The 15,363-nt window shown below is 37.0% G+C and overlaps 2 protein-coding genes across 2 annotated transcripts in view; both read right to left on the bottom strand.

Moving 5' to 3' along the window:
• Positions 1–284: 284 nt before the first annotated feature.
• LOC130675607 (F-box only protein 39-like) lies at positions 285–3,127 on the bottom strand. The gene is made up of 6 exons (XM_057481387.1): positions 2,800–3,127; positions 2,461–2,693; positions 2,147–2,311; positions 1,819–2,045; positions 812–970; positions 285–671 (listed from the first exon to the last, which is right to left on the bottom strand). Exons 1-6 carry the CDS (start codon positions 2,989–2,991, stop codon positions 361–363), a joined length of 1,287 nt encoding a protein of 428 aa, XP_057337370.1. The 5' UTR covers positions 2,992–3,127; the 3' UTR covers positions 285–360.
• Positions 3,128–3,208: 81 nt separating this feature from the next.
• The window catches only part of LOC130675604 (uncharacterized), a 33,284-nt gene continuing 21,129 nt past the window's right edge, over positions 3,209–15,363 (bottom strand). Inside the window, exons 2-8 of the mRNA XM_057481383.1 lie at positions 10,545–10,597; positions 10,085–10,462; positions 9,773–9,958; positions 9,219–9,449; positions 8,032–8,125; positions 5,393–7,509; positions 3,209–3,904 (exon numbers count right to left, since the gene is read on the bottom strand). Of these exons, the coding sequence (XP_057337366.1) occupies positions 3,773–3,904; positions 5,393–7,509; positions 8,032–8,125; positions 9,219–9,449; positions 9,773–9,958; positions 10,085–10,462; positions 10,545–10,597 (3,191 nt within the window). The 3' untranslated portion in view covers positions 3,209–3,772. The remainder of the gene's footprint in view (positions 3,905–5,392; positions 7,510–8,031; positions 8,126–9,218; positions 9,450–9,772; positions 9,959–10,084; positions 10,463–10,544; positions 10,598–15,363) is intronic.

The following is a 15,363-nucleotide window of genomic DNA, read 5'->3' on the forward strand; positions in this document are numbered from 1 at the left end:
TTCGAAATTTTTAATTATTTACGATTACTATCCGCACACCCGCAATGTATATATATAAAAATATATGAAACATAATTTTAGATGAATGACATTCATAAGGACTCAGAATGTCACTTACATTTATTGAACGAACTCAAGGAATTTGATATTCTCAGTACTTGTGCGATCAATGCAGCGGAGATTTAACCAATATTTTATACTTGTACATAAAAAAAAATAAAAAAAAAACTTGGTCTATTCCTAGTTCTCCTTTAAATAAAAAACGTCATATAAAATGTATCTAAAAATAAATTTCTATATTTTTATTAAAAAAAAATATCATGTCATTAATTTTGAAAAGTAATTTACAAAGTAATTAAATCAGTAAAAATTAAAAGCCGGGTCGTCAATGCGGAAGTCGACGCCTCTGTCCATCAATTTGTGGCTGTAGCGATAATTGATGTCGTCCAAAATAACGCGATTCTTTAGGCTGAGGTTGCGTGGCTTGACGTGGATAGTTTGGAAGTAAGTTTTGTTGTCTACTTGCAAGCCGAAAATCTCCCTGAGGGTATCGACGTCCCGGATGATCCCGTCGTATTGAAGTTTCATCAGCCGCTTGCAGCGTTCCAGCATCGATACGAGCAGATCATCGAGAGCCTCACGGTTGTTTCTCAGTTGCAGAGTTACTTCAGCTATCAAACAAGTTTATACTTAACAGTTTATACCAAACTCTAGTTAACTTTATAATTATCGTATATAATTTAATTATTTAAATAAATTATAATGTTTAATACTCCGTGCTCTTAGATAAAGTTATTATTTTACTCCTTACTTAGGGTCTTGGTGTAATAAGTTATGAGAAGTCCGACCGTGCTCCGAAAGTTTCTGGATCGACTTTGATCCCAGACATGACCTCCGTACATGTGAAAACGTGCCAGGGGTATGCTGGGTAATAATAGATAAGCTATGTCTTCATAATGTGAAATGTTTACTAAAATTATTAATTTATTACTTTAATTAAAAATTTATTTAATTAATTTATTATTTTTTGAGGGAATGGGGAAAAATGGTACCCGTAAAATTACAAAGATTCAAATTCATCCTAAAATTTTTTTTGAAAACTACACTAGGGGTAATATGAACACGTGGGGCAATATGGGCTACTAAAAATTTTTATTTTAATTTGAAAAAGTTTTTGTTCAAGTTTATCAAAATTTGGTTAAATTATTGTTTTTTTAAATTTTTTTGAAAGCTCATTTTACATGATCCTGAAGTTGGCAGACATTTTAAAATTTTTGAATTTTCGTATTTCAACAAATCAATTGCGAAAAAATAAAATAAAAATATGCACATGTAGAAAATTTAAAAAACTACAGGTGCAATTTTTTCAAATATTTTTTTTTTTTATGTTTTATCGTCTAAAAAAAGATTCAAAAATTATAAGACGTCTGCTAACTTCAGTATCATCATTTTACCCCCCATTGAAATTTTTTTTAATGCCTGGTTCTTATCAGTATTAAATTTTGTTAGCGACTAAAATTAGATAAAATTTTAGAGGGTCCATTTTGTTTTTTTAAATTTTTTTGAAAGCTCATTTTACCCCACATTAAATTTTTTTTTAATACCTGGTTCTTATCGGTATCAAATTTTTCTAGCGACTAAAATAAGATAAAAAAAATTAAATAAAATTTTTCAGAGGATCCATTTTGCCCCTTCTTCCATGTCCATTAAAACTCTTGCCATTAAAAAAATGAGATTAATTTCGTGTGAATTAATTTTTTTGTTAATTAAATAACAACAAGAATTTAAATGGAATTACTCTATCAAGTATTTACCTACCGATTGTGTAAGAAACTGTTAGTTGAGGACAAACAGTTACAAGATTGAGCCAAGCGTCGTCTTGAATAGTATGCTGACGTGAATCCGAATCACGAACGGAGATATGCAAGTCTCTAAGTACTTTAGGTGCCGCAGTGGCAAGTGAATTGAGAGCCAGATCAGACAGCGCCGGGTAGTCCAATTTAAATGTCGTCAGTGTGTGCAGTCTTCCAAGGTACTCAAGGTATCTGTAATTTTAATTATAATTATAATTAGTTTCTTATCTCACTGATTGAATTTATTCAAATCCTCAATTAAGTTGCCTGGTAAATAAACTACTGATAATGACCTGGAGTTGCTGTGCGGCGCCTGCCAATCTTTGAAGGCTCCTCTGATGTCCAACTGCTCCAGAGTCCCGCCGCAGGACCAAGAGACAGCCCGGAATAGTCTCAAGACATCGCTGACACCCAAGTTTGCGTTCAGCAGACTCAGAAAGTTCAGCTTCTGCTGACACCTGTAGATAATTTATTTTCCACCGCGATAAATACTCCAGGAACTTTTACTCTTACTCTTATTCTTACTGTTACTCAACTTTCAGTGTTTATTTTTATCGTGTACCTCGCGTTGTAAATACGTAGCGCAGACGTAAATTGTCTTACTTACCTGAGAAAGTGTCCGACTGCATACAAAAGTTTGCTGCGATGGTTCCAGTTAGTACCAAAGAACCAGTTTGTAAGTACAAGCTGGTTCAGTTGGACTGTTTTGTCCTTGATAACCCCTATAAATTCAATACCCTCCTTGGCCCGAATATTCCAAGTGGCTCGAGTTTCGCGCGGCAAAATGTACGGCCGGGACCAAGCAAACTCTAACTTTCTGATATACTGTCCATACTTGGCCTACAATAACAGTAACAACCAAGATAGTTACGATGAAAAAACTCACAGAACTCTCGTCTGACAAAATTAGCATCAACTAATGAGAAATTAACTGGGCGGCACTAACCACGAGCTGTTTGGTAGGAGATAAGTCGCCCCGTAAGTCTCTGTCTATGGTAATGGTGATTGATCGCCAGAGAACTGGGGCAGCCAGCGCTCGACTCCATGACTGACAGGTCCGGTCGACATTGAACCGGTCCCGGCACTCCAAGTGATCAAAAATTAACGTCAGTATCAGCTCCGGCAGCTGGTCCCACATCTCATCGCGTCTTTCCTCATCTCGTAAACAAGCCTCGTTTTTTTTTATCCAACTGTCACGGGCTGCTCACTTGTCTCTTGAATCCTTGACTTTTATTTGTTTTCGATAAAAAAAAAATAAAGTTTCGATTGATCGACTCGTTGCCGCTCAACAAATGCCACGTGCGGTAAATATTTAAAATAAGAAGAAGAATAAATAAATATTTGGACGTATACAATTATTTATTTTTATAAGTGAAGGGGAAGGACATAAACAGCTTTGCTTAATTTAAAACTTAATACTTATAAATAATGATTTGTTACGTTTTATATCGAGTGCGTAAACAATACGTTTGTTGATGGGGTGTACACTCTGTATAATATGTTTCTTATATTTTTTTAATTATAATTTATATATATATATTTATTATATCGCGACTAAATTCGTCCCGTTTAATATAATAATTTATTTACAGAACGTATTAATTAATTAATTAATTATATAATCAGATTCTATGATACAAAAAAAAATCCCGTAGTGGGAAATCTGAATGGTAATGCCGTAAAATCCCGAATAGTCTTCGGAATTAATACAACGGATAAATTAAAAGTTACTCGAGGAATGTTTTCGACGACTTGAGATCCTTTCAGAGATTGCAAGTTTGAGTTCCCTGTCGGGGAGATACTCGCGGTGATGATGGGTCAGGAGACGGGGGACTTGATATAGATATTGGTCATCGTCATTTACATTTAATTTAAATTATTTAACAATTGTATTTAATGTAATTAATATTCTTTTCTCTCTACTCTTTTATTGGCTTTGATGGGAACTTTTCGAGCTTCTGAGTGACTTTTGTTGGTTTTTCGACGGCGCTCGGTCTTGGCGAGGTGTTCTGAGTAGTGGACAAAGTGGCCTGCGTTGGTGCGCTGCGTTTCTGAGGAACAAAATAAATGGAGTTGAATAAAAAGTTTTAGAGGAAAAGTTGGTTAAAAATTTTTCTATTAAATCACCGGGTCAACAGAGCTGGCGAAACCGATCGCAAACTTTTATACAGTTTTCTAGGGTTATCGGAAAAAGGGAAGTAAAATTCCGCAGGTAAAGACCAAGTGAAAAGTGGAAGAAAGGCTCGCGATCCATTGAAGCATCGGGTCTCGAACGAAGACGAGGACAAGGGCGAGAGCGAGGACGAGGGTGACGGTTGTTCTCGGGCTACAACTTTTGCAATCGGAACTCGACAAGTTTCTTTAATAAATTTTTTTTATTTACTTTTTTTGCTGAGAGCATTCTTTGGTATCATTGCCGGCGCTTTTCCCGCGGGAGTTATCGAGCACGAGTTGCCTGGAAGTAGATATTTTCACGCTCTCGGGTAACCGAAGCCTCGAAACTTTTCCTGATTCTTCACATGCTCACGTACTGCTAATACTTGCTCGTATTTTTCGTACTTTTTTTGGCAATTACGCCGGTGCACTCCGGACTCGAAGCACCAAAATAGAACATTAAAAAAATAATAATAAAAGAACATGATCGACCACCCGTTGCTCGGTAAAATTGCGGCTCGTACCTAATTGCGTTCGGAGTTTCAAACTCACAAAGTTTTTCGTTATTTGGACAAGCACCGGTCGTTCGTTGGTAAAATTACAATCCGATTTTTTGCTTCTGTTTTTTTTAACGATATTTTACTTTTTTTATTTCTACTAAAACTTTGCGCGAGAGTTAAATCTGCACCGGATATCTTTTGCTATTGAACAAGGCATCAAAGTATCGTTTGTACACTTTCCTGAAAAGTAAAACTGAAACTAAAACTCTTATCTTATTCTTTTCGAGATAATATATACGCCGGTATATTTAATTAACGATCTAGCTGTTTCGCAATCTCAAATTAAAGCGCAAAAAAAGTTATTGCCGTAAGTTTTTTTTTTTACTTTTGTATAACTCGCAACTCAACTCTTTACTTAACTTATATACTGAGACGAGTTTGGTGTATAAAAGTTTTATTTACAATAAGCAAAGACGAGTTTCGTATATTGTAACTCGGCGAGTCTCACCAGGGCGTTTGTTCTTCCGGAGAATAAAAAAATACCTAAAGTGAGTGAGTGAGTGAGTGACTGAGTGACTGAGATAAATATAAAATAGAGTAGAGCAGAAAGAAGAAACTAAACCGGAGCTATTCGTCGTTAACTTGCCCGTCCACTTTGGCAAGAAGCCGGTTCGCTTTCTTCGACTCTAGAGTTACCCAGGAGTTTTCGTTAAATTTGCCCCGAGTGTCTCTTCGCCGGAAGCAAAGCTCCATTCTCTGGGGGCTTCTCATCGTAATTTCGTTCCCTTTTCTGCTTTGTAAGAGAGACCGTAAGAGAGGACACTAGTCACTCTACTTATCTCGGTGTTAGTTGTTTTATTAGCTTCAGTTTATCAAATTACTCACCTCTATATTATTTTGTCGAAGTTCCTCGAGTTGATATTCCAGAGGGTCTGTTTGATTTCTCCTCTCGGGTCTGCCCACTTGTGTCTGCTGATGTTGCCAGTGGCTGTGAAGTAATTGGCTGGTCGGGTCATCGCGATCAATAACACCTGTCCTCAGCGGATTATCCACGAAATTTTCCTCGATATCGTTTTTCCTCCACTCGTTGCCTGGATATTTTGACGGCGACACTGCCGAGACGGCAATAAATGCGTTCCTGGTTCGCGACCCGGCTTCCTCGGGTGTGGAACCAGACTTACTAATTGGTGCAGAATTAACCTTGTGGTAGGAAAATTGCTTCCACTTTGGTGGCCATGTAGCACTGGCAGCACCAGCAGTATCAGGACCCGAGTGACTCGGCTGCTTGGCAAATTCAACGTTCCAGTTTGTTAATTTACTCTGCCAATTGGCTTCGTTGGGTCTCTCTGACCATCTAGATGTTCCGGGATGCTGGAGCGACTGCTGCTGCTGCTGCTGTTGATTGTAAGACGTCCAAGTGGCCTCGTCAGCTGGCATGACCCAGGCCCCCACGGACTGGATCTTCGGCGACATTTTCATTGGCCACATTTTCCTGTCGCTGGTCCATGGATTCGAATTACTCGGACTGTTATCTTTAATATTATTACTTGTATTTTTAATTTGATCGCCTGTAGACTTTTTATCGTCGTCTTTATCTAGCAATCTCTCTTGCTTGTCTAGACCGAGTTTTCTCACGAGATCCGCATTCGGATTATATGACTTTCCGTTTTTATCTTTCGGCCAGGGTTTGGCGTCGGAGAGTTTAAATGGCCAAGTTGCCGGATCGGACGTCAAACTATTCCAAGTTTTCATGGTTATCTTTGGTAAGGCGACATTCTCATCCGCGGTTTGCTTAGAAGACTTGAATGCTTCATTAAACTCTGAATGATTTTTGTTTTTATCTCCGACTGCTAGTTCACGATTGTACCCTTTTGATCTTGGCGAGTCATCTATTGAACGCCACGGCGGAATTTGCATACTCTTATCGGGAGACCAAGATGCGGAAGAGGAAGACGAAGAAGAAGGAAACTTTCCAAAGAGCATCCTTCTTTTAGCCTCATCCTCATCTTCAATTTCAAATATCGGTCTCCAGAAAGTTTGCCAAGCGCGATACCTTGTGGCCCAGTTACTCCTCTCATCTTCGTAGTAAGGGTCGACAGGCGGGCTCAAATTGTACTTTGAGTACTTCCAGGACTTGCCGTAGGGGCCCTGATGACGTGAAAATTCGTTACTCGGATAGCCCAGCGTGTCTTGATAATCCTCCAATGCTTGATTCCTCACACGTTCGCCGACAACATACGGCGGTCTGTATCGATCGAACCTGTCGTTAGCACGGGCTCTTGACGGCTGCTCATGATGGTATACCCCTCGTCCCCCCATCTGGTAATCAAGGAGCCGCGGGCTGCTCGAACCCACCGCCGCTTCACTATCAGCCTCGTAAATCGACGGCTCCGAGTCATGTTGATTCAGCGGTGAGTCCTTCTCATGAGTGTTTATCTTACCAAAGTGGAATTTCCTTGACAGCGGATACTTGCCACTGGCACTCACACTCATGCCATGACTGGAATCCAATATCCCTGGTACTGCATCGTTGAGATATCCACCAGCAGTGTTATCGTCCCGATTATTAGAGGACAATGAAGGCTTCTGGTACTTTCCCGATACAGCGTAATGGATCTTGGCCAAATTAGAAGGCTCTTTGTGCAGGCCCGGCTGTGAGCTACGAATCGGGGATCCAAATAAATCCGGAAAGATACGCCATCGTGTTGCCTCTGTCGATGTTGGAGTGGGCGCCGGTGCTGGTGTCGGTTTTTTAGTTGTAGTCGTTGTCGTAGATGGGGTAGTAGTAGTTGTAATAGTAGAAGTTGATGGCATCTCTGTAGACAGTTGATGATATCGTGGCTTCTTCTTTTTCTTCTTTTTTTTCTTTGGCTTTTCCGTTTCTGGCTTGAGCTTTTCTATCAGCGGGGAGTCAGTCGATAGGCTGAGTGCTTGACGAAAGTCGTAGCCGCGTTTACTCGAATCCGAGGCCCTCCATAGCTCCAGGTCGTTCTCCATGTCTCCTGAGGAGAAAATTGCATACATTATTAAGAAAATAAAAAAAAAAAAAAAGGAATAATAAATGAAATAAAGGCTAAAATGCTTTTTTATTATAATATATTCAAGGTAATTTGAATTCAAGGGGATAGAAAATAAAAGAGTCGTTGGAAAAGTAGGGCAGCACTCTTATAGGATGTTATAATGTGTAATGACGACGGGTTGCCGCTCTACGAAAGATAATTAAGAGGCGAAATAGCCCCGTGCTCCCCGTGGATTCGGTTCTATATAGAAAGCATGCTGCGGCGAAATTGGCGGCACAATTGTTGGACTAATAATCCGTCGGGTTTCCTCCGGTTCGAATGGCGCGTTCAGCATTTCAATTGTCCTTCACTTTCTCTTGTGTCTTTTATTACTGATATTATTATGATCTAATAAATTCATTAAATATAAACACAACATGATGATAAAATTCAATTATGCTGTTGTTTGATAGGCTATAAATATAACAGGAATATCGGTTGTATGTATGCAGGTTGTATACTTACTCAGCAATTTGTGAGTCCGCTCCCATCGCTTAGGATTCTCGGCGAGTTTCACCAATAACTCCATTAAGTTTTCAGCCAGAATATACTCCTCCGCCTGGTCAACAAAGCAAGAAAGTACACTCAAGTTAAGAGGGTTAAAATCAACAGTTTGGAAAATAGAAATAATAAAAAAACGGATACACGTATAAGCTATATAGAGAGACAGACTATATTTTTAAACTCATAATAATTTATAATTCAGCAAGAGGTCAAGAGTCTATTTATTATTATTATTATTGTTGTGGTGGATCATATATATGAAGAAAAGGCTTTTAAAAGTTTTAATAGCTAGAGTTTAAATGAAAATTAATCATTGATCTATTTGGGGTAAGAATCGACGGAATTGATAGATGAGATTTCCTTCAGAATTTATCCCTAGTGACACTCCTTCGACACATGAGGGATTGATAACCCAAGACTCTTTCCCCTGATTTCCCGCGGGGATTCTACCAAGAGAGTGACTTAATCCCGCACGTTTAAATTGCGCTTGAATGCTGCCCGGTGTGATTGAAACCGCCGCATGGGTACGTACACAAGGTTGAGCAGGAGCGCGAGCAGAGGGTGAGTGCCAGGACGAGGCGAAGAAGGGAGAGAGAGAGAGAGGGAAAGAAAAGAGATAAAAAAGAGAAATAGATATGCAACCGGCATTTCGCCAGGAAATTGACTCGAGAATTGTACGAACAAGAAATGTAGCACTTTGTCATATGACCGAGGGCATTGTTCCTCTCTCCCTTCCACCCCTCCCTCGGTCCTGTTTCCACAGTCTCTTTTTCCATCATTTCCGTTTTCGCGTTGCTTTCCTCTTTTATCCAGTCCCTTAGGGATCTGCCTCCAGACAAAATTGGATCTCCCTTTCACACACTGAGATTCAGCGACGCAGATACCTTGGGAGTGAGTATGCCGCTAAAATTGAGAGCAAAAATTTGTAGTCAGTAGAAAACGTAACAAGGTCTCGGTTTAAATTTCGGTCCTCTGTAGGTACATTTATAGATTTGTCGGAACTAGATAGTAGACATTCTTAGTATAAAAGTTTTTCAGTTTCACTGCGGCGTCTTATCGGGACGTGTGTTTAAAAATGAAATACACTCAACCCTTGACTCTCGCTAGCTCGGAATCTCTTAAGTTCGAGTGTAGTGGCAAATCCTTACTCGAAGTTCCTCAAGTTTTCTCAGCTTCTCTAACTCGGAGGTGTGCGTAGCCGGTTCAAGATAAGTCTCGAGACCCTTGAGATCGGATTGCTGTCTCTTGTCGAGTTTTCCAAGGATTTCCGTCGGCGCATCTAAATCCATATATTCCTCCTCGTCTACGGCCTCCCTTTCGCCATCCAGAGACCTCCTCTCGAGGTACGATTCCCCGGCATTAATCCCATCGTCATCCAACTGAAAGCACTTCCAACTATTATTACCACTCCCGTCACCTGCTGGGCGATTCCCGCTGAAAATGCACACCAGCTTTTTTGATAAATAAAAATATATTTTTAGCAATACAGTAACTATCGTAAAGTATGATCATTCATTGAAGAATGCATCGACCTATCGATTTATCGGAAATATTAAATTCTTTAGGTATTTCAACAAAATGAAACTGTCTAAATTATTCAGAACATCTCAAGTAATTTTACTATTAAATTCTCATAAGTTAAAGTTCCCTATCAATTTACAAGATCCGAGAATCGCCCAAAGTTACGCTGAAAGTTACATACCAAATCGTTGTCAATCTTTTCACGACTCCCCGTAACTTTTTTACCCAAAAGTTGACTCACAGACCCTTTGACCGCATCCTCATTAGTGTCGTTCCTTTGGAGCCGTATCTGTGAACTCAATTCCTTTTTTACGGTCGGTACGCGTTTAATTTTTCCACTCGTCTGGCGTTTGAACTTCAAAAGCTCCTGTATCAGCCGACACAAAGATGAAACAAAAATAAAAAAAAATGATTATTAAATTTCACGTGAATAGTAAATAAAAAGTTAATAACTGAAGAGTAACTTTGTGAATAAATTAAAATGTATATTCACCTGGGTGATGGGTCCAGAAACTTCGCCGCTGATTGCCTCGTTGGAGGTCATGCTCTCATCAGAACTCTCTTCAATGTTTTTCTCATACGAGTCAAAGTTTCTGGTGCCTAGTGTCTCGCTGGGAGACGACACACTCGTCTCGGAATTACTTAGACTGTCAGAGGAATTGCTCCGCTCGTCTCTGGACATGGCTTCATGTGACTCAGCTATGCTCCGTAATTCCTCCTCGTATTCGTCCACGTGATCTTTTTCTCTGCTCACTTTTTTTCCCGGTCCCTCCGCCTCCACATCCTCCGTATCCTCATCTTCCTCCCCGTAATCTGCACCAGATTCTCTCCCAACTCCTAAATTTCTTTCCGTTGTCGAGGACGACGCAGTCTAAAATTATTACCACATTTATTTTTATTTCAACTCGGGTATTTTCATTAACTGTTGAATAGATTTAATAAAATAAACTCACCCTTACAACTCCCAACAATTCTTCTCTCTGCTTATTTTTGTTCTCATCTGCAACTGATTAAAAAATAAAATTGTTAAAAAAAGCACCTGCGCATTCAACAAAAACTACGGGCAATCAGATATACATAATTTTTATTTTCGACTCTTTTTACCCTTATTATTCTATGCTAATTTTTTTTAATACCACACCTTACTCATCCTACCGGTAAATTTAACTTTGAACTTTTTACATGCTTGTACTTTATAATTTTTTTATTTGCCCTTTTATTTTTAGATCCTTTATTTTTTAAAAATAATACATAAGAGATGTTAGTTTTCTTTTTTAATTCAACATTGCGCATGCTGGCAACAGATGCACCCGATGAATATTCTTGTTACCCTCATGTATATACATACACTTGCCGAGACTTTTAATTGACCGCCGTAATTTCACCCGCAATAAAGATACTAGGACATGGAGGAAGAAAAACCGCGAGAATTAAACAAGGGGTCTTGAATCGATGCCAGTCACTCGCTCGTAAGTTATACTCTAAATTTTATTAATACTTTCATTATACTTTTTCGCTTTGTTTAAACATTTCTTTCTGTTAAAGTTTTTTTTAAAACTTTATTATTTTTTCCCTGGAGTAAAATTTTTCCGGCTAAATTACGACTCTCACCATCGCGCCCAAAAGGAAAAAAAATAAACCTGTGAAAAATATTACATATACAAAATATAAAACACACACACGCACACGTTTATACGACACGTGAAATAAAATTTACACTCGGTAGAATAAACGCCGTAAGCAAAAAAAAGTATTAAAAAAAAGTGTAAAGAGACAGTAAGGGAGTTTTTTTTTTGCAGCGTTTGCATTGTTCTATATTTTTTCTTTTCGTTCGCGCGAAATGACCGGGCTGGAAAAGTACGTTTACACTGTACGTGATCGGTATATATGTATATATATTTCCAATATAGCCAGAGGTAAACACGTCGCGGGCATATAGTACTGTAGAAGTGGAATATAGAAAGGACACAAGTTATGGTATACAAAATATATGAAACCAGGGGACTTATATCGAGCCAAATGTGTAACGCAATGGATCGACGGTCCAGTTTTCCGATATCCCATTGGCCGGCGGTCCGACAGATCTCTATCTTTGTCTCTATCCCTTTATATTCCACTTCGGTCGAGTACCGGAGTACGTTATTTTTGTAAATCCCATCGACGCATTATTCACTACACATCATGTTTCGAAACCACAGCACACAGATTCGCTCGAGGCATTTTCCAGTGGCAGCAGCATCATCGCGGCGGACGAGGCTTCGGCTAATAAACCGGAAAGCGGTTTTAAGCATTCTCGTCATCGACGCAAATATTACGTGAGCTGCCAGTTTAAATAAATTCCATCACTTTTTTTATACCCACGTATTTACTGCATCGAATAAATAAAAAAAACCCGATGTTTCCGTAGCATTATTTTTATACCCGCCTCTGATAACTGAAGAGTATCGAAATTCGAATAATTGATCCGCTTAATTTAATAATGGAAATAACCAATTTGGATACTCTATTTTTTGTTTTATCGAAAATTGAATTAATTTGAAACAATCCGGGAGTTTTACAATTAGTTTATTGAAAAATTTAATATTTTACATCAAGTCCACTGGCGGCGGGTTGATTGGAAACTAATTTTTAAACTAGGGTTCACAACCTCTTTATACTCGAGTCGTGTGATTGGTTCGTTGGCTTCCCTTCCAATGGATTTCAATGTAACCATTTAATTCAAAGGGATTTAAAGTAAATGGTTTTATAAAGTACAGTTTAAACTTGAAAGTAATGGTTGTAGTAAAAGTTTATTTAATTCTAAGAACTCAAAGTTATTTTATGAAACCTATTTGTTCTACAGACAAATCAAGAATAATGACAGTAATTTTTTTTTTTGTTATTGTACTTGCGAAATTATTTCAAGTTATTAAATTACAATAAAATTAAAATATGGCCGGAAAAATGAGGAATTTTCAGAAAAAATGAGACAAATTTTAAAAACCGCAAAAAATTTCATTTTATAAAAAATTTTGCAAAAATAAAACTTCAGATTTTTTAATTTTCCGAAAAAAAAAAATTCGTAACAATTTTTATGATACTGAAGTCAGCTGACGTCTAATAATTTTTGAATTGTTTTCAAAACGATAAATTGTAAAAAAAAAAAATATTTCAAAAAATTGCACCTATAGTTTTTTTAATTTTCTACATGGGCATTTTTTTAGATTTTTTTTTTTTAATTAAATTGATGAAAAAAAAAAATTCAAAAATTCTTAATTGTCTGCTAACTTCAGGATCACCAATTTTTGGGTGGCCCATTTTGCCCCGTTCTCTTTAACGTACATAAATTTTCGTAACATAATCAATAAAATAATTTACATGAATTGCAATATTTTGCAGATAAATATAACTTCCGGTCGACAGAAAAAATGAATGGAATAAAAAGAATTTATTTAATCTGACACAGAAACCGAAATAGAGAACATGAATTTCGTATTATTTACAAGTGACGTGTGAGAGTGGGAGTCAATTGGCCCAAATGGAGTCTAAAAATTTTCCCGTGGAAACAGAACCTATATATCGTAAAATTGGTAGAAATAAGAAGAGTCTACGAGACAGAAAACTAGATTTATTGAGGGCTAAGCAATTGCACCAGCCGAATCGATTTGCCATAATCGATACCTTACACACTGTATATTAGTAAAAATAGAATATATACAAAGATATAGACATAGATCCATAGATGCACTCAGAAACTCCACCGTAAATATTCTACGGTTCTAAACTATATATAAACACTTTTAAATAATTCCCTGGCGTTTCTCGATCTAGATCCGCGGTGATAAAAACCGATAGGAAGTAACTAATAAAAGAATAATACATCCGGGTCTTTCATACATTTAATGCTTCTGCACTGCACGTCAAGTTTCTTTAGTTGGCAATTTGGGAATCTTCAATAAAGTTTCGTCTGTAGTTTCCGGTTTCGAATTGGCATTCACTTGGTATCCGCGGCGCCAACGACTAATGTATAAGTATATATTTTGATCTATATATCTATATCTATAGAGCACGAGCACCAGGAAAGACCGACATGTGTGTGATCTGTTGTACGGGTCTCCAAATGCATTTACCCATGGAATGAAAGAGAAAGACTAGAGAAATGTTATAATAGATGGAGTCTATTGGTCAGGAGTTTAGTGATGTGAAGGGATCGGACTCTGGATATGTCGAGTACAGAGTTAGAGTAGAGTACTGTAGGAAACAACCGATATACAGAGTAGTACAACAGCAATGCTCGCGCTTATCGTTCTGCAAACTGGAACCCATTATATTCGTAGGGGTTGAAACACCCAATGCATTTCCGTTTATTCCCCGTGCGAGTATGCATCAGACCACTCTCTGTTCTCTTCTCTGTACAATTCAATACCCCTGTATATGAACATTCTCTACTCTGATGTGATGCTGGAAATGTGTGTCGTACTGTGAACACTGGACATTGTCGAGCAATTTGACAGACTCTTGTTTCCTCGACTGTGTACTATACCAACTACTATGCCAATGGTTATTACTGGATTTTCATTACGCTATTTAATTGAGATACTCATGTAAAGAAATGCCTTTGGTCCATTGTTATCATAATATCACGAGCTCACTTTATTCATGTACATGAGATACGTTAATTTATTGTTAATTAATGCTTGTAAATGCGCAATATCAATTTGTAATTTCATCAATATAAATTTTGTATAATGTTAAATGGTTATTTATTATTTATTAACAATTAGCTGAGTGAATAGATCCGACGACCGGAAATTTATTATTCTAATGGATTTTAAATTTAATTTAATTAGTTTTTACTTTACTTAAAATTATTTAAAAAATATTGAGCGAAAAAAAATTATGACGTCCAAGTTATTGGATAAATATTTTAAATTAATAATAATAATAATGTGGGATTTCACTTTAACATTTTGAATAAATTACTGGCGGTAAAAATGTTTGAATTATAAAATAAGATTTAAATATAAAATTCATCAATTTTCCTTGAACAAGTTTTAAATCCGCGCCTGTACATAATTAATGCGGCTTAAAAATTAAGAAGCAAGTGAAAAATAATTTATAACTTGACTCTGTCTCTATATTTCTGTATCAGAGCTAATAAAATAATTATTATATTTACTATAAAATAAATAATAAACGCACACGGAAATAATTTTTTGATAAAATTTACTCCAGACTTAAGAGTAACCCTGGGCCAAAATCAAAATAAATACGAAAAGGGTAAAAACTGATTTCTTTTGTTTTAAATTTGACTCTTTTTTATTTAAAAGATAATCGAAATTGGGTTTTTCTACCCTATAATTGAACACTGTCTAGAAACGGAAAAGTAACTATTCATCCAGGCTCAGTTTTACTCAAAATTAACGAGTAAAATTTAGTAGATAATTCTTTCTGTGTACACAGAAAAGAAGCATTTCTTAGTGCAAGAAATTTTTGTTTGTTCCAAAAAAATTTTTACTTGCCTCAAGAAATTTTTCGAATTATAGGGGACGGAGGGTCAAAAGGGGGTACTTAAGGAAATACCAAGTTTTCGAGGACTCAAATACGCTAAATCTTTTTTTTTTAATGATATTCAAAGTAAATAGAAGAAATTTTCAGTTACCGTTGAAAAAAAAAATTTTTCATTTCTGCGGGCAAAGTGGGGTACCCCCTAAAAAAAGTAAAAAAAAAAATATTTCTGGATTTTAAACGAATTTGATTAAGTTAAATTTTTTTTTTAAGTAATTTACATGA

This window comes from Microplitis mediator, chromosome 10, assembly GCF_029852145.1.
Source record: "Microplitis mediator isolate UGA2020A chromosome 10, iyMicMedi2.1, whole genome shotgun sequence".
Classification (NCBI taxonomy): domain Eukaryota; kingdom Metazoa; phylum Arthropoda; class Insecta; order Hymenoptera; family Braconidae; genus Microplitis; species Microplitis mediator.